This window comes from Myxocyprinus asiaticus, chromosome 3 (assembly GCF_019703515.2).
Source record: "Myxocyprinus asiaticus isolate MX2 ecotype Aquarium Trade chromosome 3, UBuf_Myxa_2, whole genome shotgun sequence".
Taxonomy (NCBI): Eukaryota; Metazoa; Chordata; class Actinopteri; order Cypriniformes; family Catostomidae; genus Myxocyprinus; species Myxocyprinus asiaticus.
Window position 1 is genome coordinate 1,470,046 of NC_059346.1, and position 13,922 is coordinate 1,483,967.

General features: G+C 40.5%; 1 protein-coding gene across 1 annotated transcript in view; it reads left to right on the top strand.

Annotated features, from left to right (window-relative positions):
• Window positions 1-7,038: 7,038 nt before the first annotated feature.
• The window catches only part of LOC127423803 (dynamin-1-like), a 111,528-nt gene continuing 104,644 nt past the window's right edge, over window positions 7,039-13,922 (top strand). The window contains exon 1 of the mRNA XM_051668423.1: window positions 7,039-7,399. Within this exon, the coding sequence (XP_051524383.1) occupies window positions 7,239-7,399 (161 nt within the window). The 5' untranslated portion in view covers window positions 7,039-7,238. The remainder of the gene's footprint in view (window positions 7,400-13,922) is intronic.

Here is a 13,922-nt window from a genome sequence, read left to right on the forward strand (position 1 = left end):
TTGAGAGGAAGTCCAGGATCCAGCTGCACATCGAGCTGTTTAAGCCCAGAGCCCGGAGTTTCTCATCAAGCTTGGAGGGCACTATGGTGTTGAATGCTGAGCTGTAGTCTACAAACAGCATTCTCACATAAGTGTTCTTTTTTTCCAGGTGGGAGAGAGCAGTGTGTATTGTAGATGCAATGGCATCATCAGTGGAGCGGTTGTTGCTGTAAGCAAACTGCAATGGGTCTAGTGAGGGAGGCAGCACAGAGCAGATGTAATCTCTGATTAGTCTCTCAAAGCATTTGCTGATGATGGGGGTCAGAGCAACAGGACGCCAGTCATTGAAGCAAGTTATTTTGGATTGCTTTGGAACAGGCACAATGGTGGACGTTTTAAAGCATGTGGGGACTACAGACAAAGAGAGGGAAAGGTTGAAAATGTCCGTAAAAACACCAGCTAGTTGGTTCACGCACGCTCTGATGACGTGGCCCAGAATGCCGTCTGGACCCGCGGCTTTGCGGATATTCACCTGTCAGAAGGATCGGGTTACATCCACTACAGAGACGGAGAATGAACTAACCTCTATAGCTTCGGCCACGAGAGCTCTCTCCGTGAGGGTGGTGTTATTTCCCTCGAAATGAGCATAGAAAGTATTTAACTCATCCGGGAGAGAGGCAGCAGTGTTCACGGCGGAGTTTTTATTCCCTTTAAAGTCCGTGATGATGTTAATTCCCTGCCACATGCTTCTAGAGTTGGTGGTGTTAAACTGTCCTTCAATCTTGTTCCTGTACTGACGTTTTGCTGTTCTGATTGTTTATGCTCCTCCGCGTTCCCGGAATTAAAAGCGGAGGTCCGCACATTAAGTGCCGTGCGAACATCACTATTAATCCAAGGTTTCTGGTTCAGATAGATCCGTATTGTTCTGGTTGGAACGACGTCCTCTACGCACTTCCTGATGAAACACGTTACGCTATAGGCGTAAAGCTCGATGTCATCATCAGAGGCGGACCGGAACATCTCCCAGTCCGTGTGATCAAAACAGTCTTGTAGCGTAGTGTCTGATTGGTCCAACCAGCACTGGATCGTTCTGAGGGTGGGTGCTTCCTGTTTCAGTTTCTGCCTGTATGCGGGCAGAAGTAGAATGGAAGAGTGGTCCGATTTGCCAAATGGTGGGCGGGGGAGGGATTTGTAGCCGTCCCGGAAGGGAGAGTAGCAATGGTCCAAAACCCGGTCCCCTCATGTGTTAAAACTGATGTGTTGGTGGTATTTTGGTGCAATTGATTTAAAATTGGCTTTGTTAAAGTCCCCGGTCACAATGAATGTGGCCTCAGGGTGCGCGGTTTCCTGCTCACTTATACTCCCATACAGTTCCTTGAGTGCCCGGTCTGTGTCGGCTTGTGGCGGGATGTACACAGCAGTGATAATGACCGCTGTGAATTCCCTCGGTAGCCAGAATGGTCGACACAGATGCATAAGAAATTCCAGATCAGGAGAGCAGAAAGACTTGATAAAATGTACGTTCCTCTGATCACACCAGGATTTGTTGATCATAAAACATACACCACCACCTCTGCTTTTACCTGAGAGGTCTTTCACTCTGTCCGCTCGGTGCACGGAGGACCGTGCGGGTTCAATGGCTGAATCTGGAATCTCAGCAGACATCCAAGTTTCTGTAAGGCAGATACTGCAGCAGTCCCTCATCTCTCGTTGGAAAGAGATCCGCGCTCTCAGATCGCAGAGCTTGTTATCCAGAGACTGAACATTTGCCAGTAGAATAGTGGGTAGCGGGGGTCGATTTGCGCGGCGTCTTACTCTGTTGAGAACGCCGGCTCTGTTTCCCCTTTTCCTCCTGCGTTTCCGCGGCCGGGCAGCCCAGACAACGGGCTCCGCTGGTGTGTTTGTAAACAGCGGGTCGGCATTGTGTAATTGCTGAACCAATGTCCAAAAGTGTTTGTCTGTCGTAGACAATAAGGCAGACAACATCCAATACAAAAAACATAAGAATTGTAACAAAACAAACAAAACACTACAATGTTGCGTCGGAGCTCGCAACGCAGCAGCCATACTCGGCGCCATCTTGGGTCCATATGCTGCTGTTTCACACATAACAATAAAAGACTGAGCACAAGCTGGTCCTGAATAAATAATTTAATCAATTACAATAATGACAACTGTGCATGTGCACAATTTACAATTTAAATGTATCCAAGTGTTTGACTTTGTTCACCAAAATCCGTTCAGATCCATTTAATGATTCAGTGACCATTTCTGGTGATGCCACCGGTTGATGTCTTGTGTGAAATAAGTTCATCACTGAATCAACGATCAAAAGAAAATCCTTTAACATGTGTATGTCTATAGACCTTCAAAGAGACTTTAGTGGAGGTTTTAAGCATTATAAGAACAAAGCTAATCTATCATTTCAGTACAGTTTGTGAGCTGCTGAGCATGACTTTTATCAAAAAACAACAATAATAGTTTTATAATAATTATAATGAGTTCCAATAACGTCCGTACATTTTCACGTATAAAAAAGCATCTCTACATATCGAATGACTTCAGTAAAATGCATAAGTGTTCTAAGAACTTACTTCTAAGAAATAGAGATAAAAACAGGAGCTGATATTAAAAATAGCTTTACATATTTAACATATTTTTCTACAGTGCATTTCAAGAACAATATGCCGAGGGGCCTGGGTAGCTCAGCGATTATTGACACTGACTACCACCCCTGGAGTTGCGAGTTCGAATCCAGGGCATGCTGAGTAACTCCAGCCAGGTCTCCTAAGCAACCAAATTGGCATGGTTGCTAGGGAGGGTAGAGTCACATGGGGTAACCTCCTCGTGGTTGCTATTAGTGGTTCTCGCTCTCAGTGGGGCGTGTAGTAAGTTGTGCGTGGATCACGGAGAGTAGCATGAGCCTCCACATGCTGTGAGTCTCCGCGGCGTCATGCACAACGAGTCACGTGATAAGATGCGCGGATTGACGGTCTCAGAAGCGGAGGCAACTGAGACTTGTCCTCCGCCACCCGGATTGAGGTGAATAACCGCGCCACCACGAGGACCTAATAAGTAGTGGGAATTGGACATTCCAATTTGGGAGGAAAAGGGATAAAAATATATATATATATAATAAATAGAATAAATGATATGCCGATAAATAACTCTCATTTATGTGTTCCTCATCTCTAGATTATTAATTTAGATCAACATCAGTGCCGATAAAAAACATGGATAAATGAGCATTGTTGAAAGCAACTTTGTAGAAATGAACAGAGCTGCGTTGATTAGACTGTCTGACTTATGTCCTATTATGTAAGGGTTGTTTCGGCTGGATGGTCGCTCAATCAGCCCAGAGTAACAAAACGCAAAGAATACTGCATACAAATCCACCATTTGGACTCAGTATGGGTTTAGTTTGGAAAAGTGCAGGGGACAAAAATCATCTTTTTACAGAGTGTGGGGGACGCGTCTCTCACGTCCCCCGCGGCTGCTACGCCCTTGTAACCTTGGTGGATACAAAACAAATCTTCACATTTTGCATACAGATATTAAAGGTGCACTCAGTAACTTTTGTCTTACACTGACACCTAGCGGCTTGGATGCAGCATCATTCAAACACACTAGTTTTCAGTTATAGATGCCACTGAAGAAAATCAGTATTCACAGTCAGCCATGATGAACTTAATCCACTAGTGAAAGTGTCAAATGACAGTATTCGGCTGGTCATGTGATCCTAACATGTGCAGACCCTCGCCATGTAGAATAAAACAGCTTTTACAAGGTTACTGATATGACTGGAGTCTTAATCTCAAGTGAGTCATCATGATTATATACATTTGTTTCAAAATTACTGTTTATTTCTTTAGGAGTAAAACTTTTTAATGAGGAAAAAATGACTCAGTGCACCTTTAATGTAAATGCAATAAATTCTTTTTTCTTTAATGCATTCTATAGGTATGCATGCAAGTAGTATGAATAAATACCTGCGGACATACTTCCTCCGGGGACGTGGGTATTGACCTGTGACCCGAATATATGACTTAATAACAATGCCCTTTCTAAATATAGTCGTTTTAATCGCTCGTTATACAGCAGAACTTAAGTTCTTTGTTACGGGAGCTGTCCAGTCCAAGGGTGCTGATCACTTTGCCCTGTATGTCCAGGTGTTTGTCTTCTCAACATGAAAATAAGGTGGAAATACTGACAAACATGGAAGTTGTTTGTAACCTTGTCGAGGCGCCGAAATTGATTACCTAACTATTACAGAATTTAATTATAGAAATAATGATGGCTTTAGTAAGATGGGTTTTCAGATGTATTGATGCTTAATGAAGTGACGCAATAAATGCATGTGACGTGAATGCACGTAATGTGAAGATTAAGGGGCTCTCACGTAGCCTAAAGTTTTTTGGCTGGAAACTGAACAAATGCACACAGAACAGGATTCAAATGATGATTATCAGTACTGAACTACTCATAGACCTGTCTAAATATTAATAAATCATCTGGTTAGAGTTCAAGGTACTGTGTACTTATAGCCTTACTGCCATTATGCATCATGCAATTTGTTACTGCCTTGTAAAAAGACTATAGGCGAGCTGATTTGAACCATCCATTGGAGGAAGGAGAAAGAGGAGGAGGATGAAGAGAGAGAGAGAGGGAGGGAATCTCTCATTGCACACCCTTTCTCCAATCTTCTCTGTTAAATATATATTAATTGTTTAATAAGGCATATTTATTTAAGTTTTAAACTGTGTGGACACATTACTCACAAATGTCTGTTTAATAAGAACATATCGTCTTTCTATTGCCATTACAATTAAGTTTATCAAATAAGGCTAGTATAACGTTACACTGTATTAGGTGTCATGTAAATTTAGACCAATCATGTCACATATGCAGACTGCACAGACTGCCTATTGATTTCATAGTGATTTTTTCAACACTTATTTTATCCTCTGAAATAGTTTAGAATGGCTTTCCAATGATCAAAATATATTAATACAAGTTGCACTTAATGGACTTAAGAGCGGTTCAAAGCTCTCGTTAGTTTACTTAGATAACAATGCTTTTGGGAAATGCGCCTTAGAGATAACATACTATTAAGTGCTACTAACGTCCTACTTAGTGCTTCGGGAAACCCAGCCGTTGGCAGTTTAGAAAGTTGAGAATCATCATTGTCACAATAACCACCCACAGGATAAACACACTGATCCAACAGAACCCAACAACTATATTTGTGAAAGTTTTGTGGACAGTGTCAATGAAGCTTTCATCCACCGTTATGAAACACAAACAGACAGAAGATTTAACACTTCATCCACTGGAGTGCATTTCAGCACCAGGGACAGCTCAAACTTACTTTCATACAAATATACATTATGATTAAGAAGAGAAGTCATATAATATAAGGCCAATATTTCTCTTTCTTTGGATTTAGAGAATAAATCCATCCATCCTTTTTTTCTTTCTTTCTTTCTTTCTTTCTTTCTTTCATTTGTTTGTTCGTTCATTCGTTATTTCTCTCTCTCTCTTTTGTTCTTTCTTTCTTTCTCTCTTTCTTTCTTTCTGTCTGTCTGTCTGTCCATACATCCATCCATCCATCCTTCCTTCTTTCTTTCTTTCTTTCTTTCTTTCTTTCTTTCTTTCTGTCTGTCTGTCCATCCATCCATCCATTCACCTTTCTTTCTTTCTTTTTATCTTTCTTTCATCAGTACTTCTTTCTTTCTTTCTTTCATTTGTGTTTGTTCGTTCATTCGTTCTTTCTCTCTCTCTCTTTTGTTCTTTCTTTCTTTCTTTCTTTCCGTCCGTCCGTCCGTACGTCCATCCTTCTTTCTTTCTTTCTTTTGTCACTCTGTTTGTCCGTTCGTCCTTCTTTTTTCTTTCTTTTGTTCTTTTTTCTTTCTTTTGTCTGTACTTCTTTCTATCTTTCTTTCTTTTGTTCATTCGTTCATTCTTTCTGTCTGTCTGTCTGTCCGTCTGCCCATCCATCCATCCATCCATCCATCTTTCTTTCTTTCTTTCTTTCTTTCATTTGTGTTTGTTCGTTCATTCGTTCTTCCTCTCTCTCTCTTTTGTTCTTTCTTTCTTTCTTTCTTTTATCTTTCTTTCATCCGTCCTTCTTTTTTCTTTCTTTTGTTCTTTTTTCTTTCTTTCTTTCTTTCTTTTGTTCATTCGTTCATTCTTTCTGTCTGTCCGTCTGTCCATCCATCCATCCATCCATCCATCCATCCATCCTTCTTTCTTTCTTTCATTCTTTTTTTCGTTTGTTCGTTCATTCATTCTTTCGGTCTGTCTGTCTGTCCGTCTGTCCATCCATCCATCCATCCTTCTTTCTTTCTTTTTTTCATTCTTTCTTTCTTTTGTTCGTTCATTCCTTCTTTCTGTCTGTCTGTCCGTCTGTCCATCCATCCATCCTTCTTTCTTTCTTTCTTTCTTTTTATCTTTCTTTCTTTCTTTCTTTCTATCTTTCTTTCTTTTATCTTTCTTTATTTCTTTTGTTCATTCGTTTGTTCGTTCTTTCTATCTGTCCGTCCATCCATCCATCCATCCATCCTTCTTTCTTTCTTTCTTCCTTTCTTTCTTTTTATCTTTCTTTCTTTCGTCACTCTGTACGTCCATCCATCCTTCTTTCTTTCTTTCTTTTTATCTTTCGTCTGTACTTCTTTCTTTTTTCTTTCTTTTGTGCGTTCATTCTTTCTTTTTGTCTCTGTCCGTCCGTTCGTTCGTTCTTTCCTTCCTTCCTTCTTTCTTTCTGTCTTTTATTCGTTTGTACGTTAGTTCGTTTGTTCTTTCTTTCTTTTGTTCTTTCTTTTTTCTTCATCTTAACATGCCCCAAAATGTGTTAATTTTAAGTAGACAAAACAATAATTACAACAAGGAAAATGTCCTTTTACGGTCAGTCAGGAATAACTGTTTATTCACAACGAAAGAGGACAAAAAAAAAAAAAAAAAGGAAAAAAAATGTAAAACTTAAACAGTAAAAAGTGCGCTCACTAGTGACACAGATGCGGCAGTGCAGTCTGTGTTTGTGTGCGCACTCAGTAAAGCAGCTCATCATCTCAGAGGGACCTGGAGAGAGACGCACACACACACACACACACACACACACACAGAGAGAGAGTCCAGAATAATCAATAAATGCCGCTGAAATAAATCGCCAAACAGCCGCTGGAACGCCCTGATATCAGGGTGACCGGGAGGGATTCGTGTTTTATTCGGTGTTAGAGCTCGAGCAGGTGCCGTTAGTCAGGATGGGGAACCGAGGGATGGAAGATCTGATTCCTCTGGTGAACCGAATGCAAGACGCGTTCTCCGCCATCGGACAGAACGCCAATCTGGACCTGCCGCAGATCGCGGTGGTGGGCGGACAGAGCGCCGGGAAGAGCTCCGTGCTCGAGAATTTCGTGGGGAAGTAAGTCATCGATTGCCAGTGCCAATGTGCATTTATCATAGAAATATATCAATAAATATATTTCAGATACATTATTTATATACAATGGAATACAATATAGCCTAGAAATAATAGGCCTGTTAATCTGGCATATTCATGATTTAACATCTTCATGCACCATTATGCTTCATCCCTCAATAACAATCCTCCATCGTGCCTCAATGATATTTTAAGGTCATTCCGAGGATCCTAATGATAACCTTTGAAATGTTATTGAGGCGTGATGGAGGCAAAATCACCAGCACTACCTGCGTGTGCATGTTCAAAAGTCACTACATTTAAATCTTCTTATGTAATCTCACATCAACAGATATTTATAGAGACTTCTTTATATTCTGAGTCATCCTTAATGCATCAAACTGTGTCATTTGAATCCTCGGTTAATAATGCTCTTAGATTGACAAGGTCATAAAGCTATTGAAGCAATAACATGTAAATCCTGTAACCTTCACCAGTTGTGTGCATTAAGAAGGAAGGGTGAAATATGGATGTCGTGATGTGGTTTCTGCATGTGTTTACTGTGGTTGCAGATTCATCCTGCACACAGCAGATAATGGCACATCTCTGTTGAACTGAGCTTACGTTAAAGCAACGCAAACAAATCATGACATGCACTGACAAACCCGATATACTGTTCTTATTTAGACATTTCTTTCTTTTCTTTGTGATGTGGTGTAAACTCAATATAGGCTTTATTTTTAAGAATGCATCTAATATTAGTGGTGTTTGTTAAGTCAAACATCTTTGTTACCAATGCTCAAATATTAAACGTTCAGTGTGTGAGTAGTCCTGCAGCGTTTTTCCATTTTTGCCTGAAAAAAACCCATAGATTTACATTGAAGCAGGGACTCTAGTGGTATCTAGAGAGCAGAACATCACTTGAGGGTGTAGGACTCATTTTAGACTAGTACGCAAGCAGCCAGAACCCCTTAGCATCATGGTGGCAAGTTTTGCATGAATAATCTGCCACAGTGTGATTATGTCAGTATCGGCCAATAAAATAAGAGGCTAAATATATTTTAAATGCTTTAAATTATTTTATGCTAGGTTTCAAAAGCACTAAACATCCCCATATATTCCATCATACATTAACATGCGACTTTTGGTTTTACTTGAAGCAAATTCTATATTGGGACTTTATTGTTTTTCATACAACAGACCAAATAATATACAGTGGCTGAAAAAGTATGTGAACCCTTTGGAATTAGCTGGTTTTCTGCATTAATTGGTCATAAAATGTGATCTCATCTTCATCAAAGTCACAAGTATAGACAAACACAATGTGCTTAAGATAACAACACACAAACAATTATAATCTTGCATGTCTTTATTGAACACATCCCATTAAACATTCACAGTGCTGTGGAACAAGTAAGTGTCAAGGTGGTCTTTGGTATACTTCAGGCAAGCAGCAATGTTTTTGTAGGAAAGCAGCAGCTTCCTTCATGATGTCCTGCCATGGACACCATACCTGTTTAATGTTTTCTGTATAGTAGACTCATGAACAGAGATGTTAACCAGCTCCAATGATTCCTTCAAGTCTTTATCTGTCACTCTAGGGTTCTTTTGTACCTCATTGAGCATTCTGCGGTGTGCACTTTGAGTCATCTTGGCTGGACGACCACTTCTAGAGAGAGTACCTATAGTACTAAATCATCTCCATTTATAGACAGTTTGTCTAACTGTGGACAGATGAATATCTAAACTCTTCGAGATAACTTTAACCCTTTCCAACTTTATGCAAAGCAACAATTCTTGATCGGAGATCTTTTTTGCGAGGTATGGTCCACGTCAGCAGATGCTTCTTGTAAATAGCGAACCCAAAATATTTGAGTGCTTTTTCTAAGTCAAAGTAGCACTAACCCACACCTCCAATCTCGTTTCATTAATTGGATGCCAGTTTTGCCAACTCCTGACATTAATTAGCTTTTGTTGACGTCATTAGCCTAGGGGTTCACATACTTTTTCCAACCTACACTGTGAATGTTTGAATGATGTATTCAGTATGTACAAGAACAATACAATAATTTGTGTGTTATTAGTTAAAACAGATTGTGTTTGTTCATTATTGTAACTTAGATGAAGAGCAAACCTAAATGTAGGTAATTCCCAAGGGTTCACATACTTTTTCTTGACACTGTAGATATGTAATATCGGCCATCACATCAGTTAAAAATAATTATCTTCCACAAATATCTACTCTACATTGGTGCATTCCTTTGTCATTTCCTGATCATAAATGCATGATGAAGGTCACCACAGTGTGACTTTCTGTGCAGACGTAAACTGTGATGAGATTTGATAAATCAGGGTTTGTCCGCCTCTGAATCTGCTTCACTGAGCAGCACGCTTTGAAAGCACGACATCAGGCCTCATGTTTTCCTCTTAATATATGTTGCATTGACTTAATTGTGAATTAAATGGTTTTAGTCTGAAAACACACAGTATCCCGTAAGGGAATATTGGTTTTTGCAAATGATATTGTTTGCAGTGTTGCTGATTGAATAAGTTTCACCTGTTTTATCGTCCTACACCAGGTGAAATCTTAGTGAGGAATGAGTTACAGTATGTACTGAAGTTTAATACTAAGGTAAGGGGGTTGTTTAAATCACTAACACTAGGCATTAGCAATAGTAATAGTGATTTTTGACTTGCAAAACAGATGCTGAACGCTTGCAGCTGGTCACAGGAAGCTAGTCGGCCCTCCTTTCTTTTTCAGCTATTTAAATCTGGAAGAATTAACTCAATCATTATCTTCTACACTTCCTGCATTTGTATCTCTGTTCAAGCATCAAGCAATTGTCCTGTAAGTGCTCATTGTGTTCAAAATCTGGAATGCTTTGCAAATCCTGTGTTCTGGGTAGTTACAAGTGAATTACTATACAGTTACTAGGGTGTTGTGGGCAGTTTCAATACAGTTACTAGGGTGTTGTGGGCAGTTTCAATACAGTTGCTAGGGTGTTCTGGGTGGTTGCCAGGGTATTGCTCTAAAGTTGCTAGGGTGTTCTGGGTTGCCGCCAGGCAGTTGCTATACAGTTGCTAGGGTATTCTGGGTGGTTGCCAGGGCGTTGCTATACAGTTGCTAGGCTATTCTTGGTTGCCAGGGCATTGCTATACAGTTTCCAAGGTATTGTGGGTGGTTGCCAGGGCATTGCTACAAAGTTGCTAGGGTGTTCTGAGTTGCCAGGCCATTGCTAAAGAGTTGCTAGGGTGTTCTGGGTTGCCAGGGTGTTGTTATACAGTTGCTAGGGTGTTCTGGGTGGTTGACAGGCTGTTGCTATGCAGTTGATAGGGTGATCTGGATGGTTGCCAGGGCATTGCTATACAGTTGCTAGGGTGTTCTGGGTTGCTATGGTGTTGCTATACAGTTGCTAGGGTGTTCTTGGTGGTTGCCAGGGCATTGCTTAACAGTTGCTAGGGTTTTCTGGGTTGCCAGGGAGTTGCTATGGTGTTCTGTGTGAACATCCTTTAATGTAAGTCTATGGAATCTTTTCAGGTGAAAATGGTAAGTGTTATCTGTTAGTAAAGTAACAGCACACCTCTCCTCAACAAAACACATGATTTGAGGATCATTCATGTCTGGAACAGGACCACTAACACATTGAACATTTAATACTTACTGTTAAAAATGTGTTTATAGCACTTACTTTATGTAATAATAGTAAAACTTACTAAATCAGACTGATGCAGTTACAGATTATGAAGACATAAACTGAGTGACAGCTCACCGGAGATGGTTGTGTCACTGTGATAAAGGGCCACTGAGAGCTTCATCTTAATTTGTGAGCAGCAGCATGTAATGAGTTTCACTTCTGTGTTTGCTTGGCTTCTGAATATGCGTAAACATTTTCCACAAAGCATTAATGAAGTCTTATGGAAGTTGACAGATGACTGTTGATGATTTACTCGCCTCTGCTGAAGCGTGTCTGTTGAGATCGTTGTGGATGTGGATTACTCTCAAATGATGTATTGAAAAGCTGTGGGGTCATACTCTGGAATGTGTTGTTTTATAAGTGTCAGTTTTTCTAGAGATGTTTTTGTATGTAAGAGCTTAATACCGCTTGTCTGAAACATATTAATCCAGGGACGAAGGAGTAATTTGAAGTGGATGCTTAAGTCAAAGTTTTGGTGAATTCTCAAAAAGTGTGTACAAGTACAATAAAGCATAAAAGAAGAGAATTGTATCATAAAAACCTTGGCTAACTGTGTAATGACTGATTTGATCTGTGTACAGTCAGAGTTCATGAATAAGGCCCATCAGGTGTAGTGTTTCTGCTTTCAGCACCACGGATAGTTCCAGAAGAAATCTCAGGAAATTTTTCCCAGGATTCGCTGACTGCAAGTCAATGCAGGAGATGCTTGAGTATGCTGAATAAATTGCTTTTGTGTGGAAACAGTTGATCACATTCTACACTGAGTGACTGTCTGCTGACTGTTTGCCATGATATATTTGTTTTTGTGTGAGCTATGTTTGAAGTCAGCTATTATATAAGACAAGTCAAGAAAATGTTGTGACATGACAATTATTTACGGCATTACATTTTTGTTTCTATGGTCTCTGCTAATGCTAACTCGCTTTTGTAAAACCCAGTAGTGCTGGGTAGCTCCGCCCATCACTGACATCACAGAACACATATGCGCAAAACTCAATCTTGAGCATTTAAACACTTATCTTATATTTTCCATAGAGATTTCATAAAATAGTTGTAAGTCATGAACCAAACCAATCAGCTCTGAGGAGAATCACAACATTACAAACTTTGATTTAAAGCAAAAAAGCATTTGAAAATCAGACAAAAAGATGAAGATACAAGACTATGTACTGAACGTCTTTAATGAGGGAATGAACTACAATCCCATGAATCATTGCGAATGATGCAATGGAATTAAATGTGATGTAAATATCTAAAACTATTGATTTCAAGGTGTTGATTACAAGGATAGAAAGAATATATTTTGATTTACATATATGTAAATATATGAGTAGTTTGAGAGTGCAGGGAGAGCGACTCGATTGCGCCATTGATGGGTAGTGTAGTTATTCACTAGAAATTCCGCAATTAAACTAGATGTTTAAAAAAATTGAAGTTGAAATATTGTGGACTGATGGTTTTAACAAAACCACATACCATCAATTAACAACCTCGGAGCTCACGGTAGATCTGTCTTTAAAGATTTAAAAGTCAGCCTTAATAATCAATTACACTGGAGGCCTGATTAGCTCAGCGAGTATTGACGCTGACTATCACCCCTGGAGTCATGAGTTCAAATCCAGGGCATGCTGAGTGACTCCAGCCAGGTCTCCTAAGCAACCAAATTGGCCCGGTTGCTAGGGAGGGTAGAGTCACATGGGGTAACCTCCTCGTGGTCGTGATTAGTGGTTCTCGCTCTCAATGGGGCGTGTGGTAAGTTGTGTGTGGATCGTGGAGAGTAGCATGAGCCTCCACATGCTGTGAGTCTCCACGGTGTCATGCACAACGAGTCACGTGATAAGATGCGTGGATTGACGGTCTCAGAAGCGGAGGCAACTGAGACTTGTCCTCCGCCACCCGGATTGAGGTGAGTAACTGCACCACCACGAGGACCTACTAAGTAGTGAGAATTGGGCATTTTATATTGGGAAGAAAAGGGGATCAAATGTTTAAAAAAAAAAAATCAATTCCACTATGGAGAAAATGAATGGAATTTTTACTTCCTGAACCAGACTGTTGTGCTCTATACTAACCTCCTGCAACCTGCGTGTGATGGCTGTGTACATTTTACATTTCCCTTTATTCGTTTGTAACTAGCAGCCCTGAGGAAACATGAAAAAAAAAAAAAAAAAAAAAATGATCACGCTTCTCCATCTGGCAATCTGATGGACGAGTCTGGGTTTGGCGGTTGCCAGGAGAACGGTACTTGTCTGACTGCATTGTGCCAACTGTGAAGTTTGGTGGAGGGGGGATTATGGTGTGGGGTTGTTTTTCAGGAGCTGGGCTTGGCCCCTTAGTTCCAGTGAAAGGAACTCTGAATGCTTCAGCATACCAAGAGATTTTGGACAATTCCATGCTCCCAACTTTGTGGGAACAGTTTGGGGATGGCCCCTTACTGTTCCAACATGACTGCGCACCAGTGCACAAAGCAAGGTCCATAAAGACATGGATGAGCGAGTTTGGTGTGGAAGAACTTGACTGGCCTGCACAGAGTCCTGACCTCAACCCGATAGAGCACCTTTGGGATGAATTAGAGCGAAGACAGCGAGCCAGGCCTTCTCGTCCAACATCAGTGTCTGACCTCACAAATGCGCTTCTGGAAGAATGGTCAAAAATTCCCATAAACACACTCCTAAACCTTGTGGAAAGCCTTCCCAGAAGAGTTGAAGCTGTTATAGCTGCAAAGGGTGGGCCGACGTCATATTAAACCCTATGGATTAAGAATGGGATGTCACTTAAGTTCATATGCGTCTAAAGGCAGATGAGCGAATACTTTTGGCAATATAGTGTAT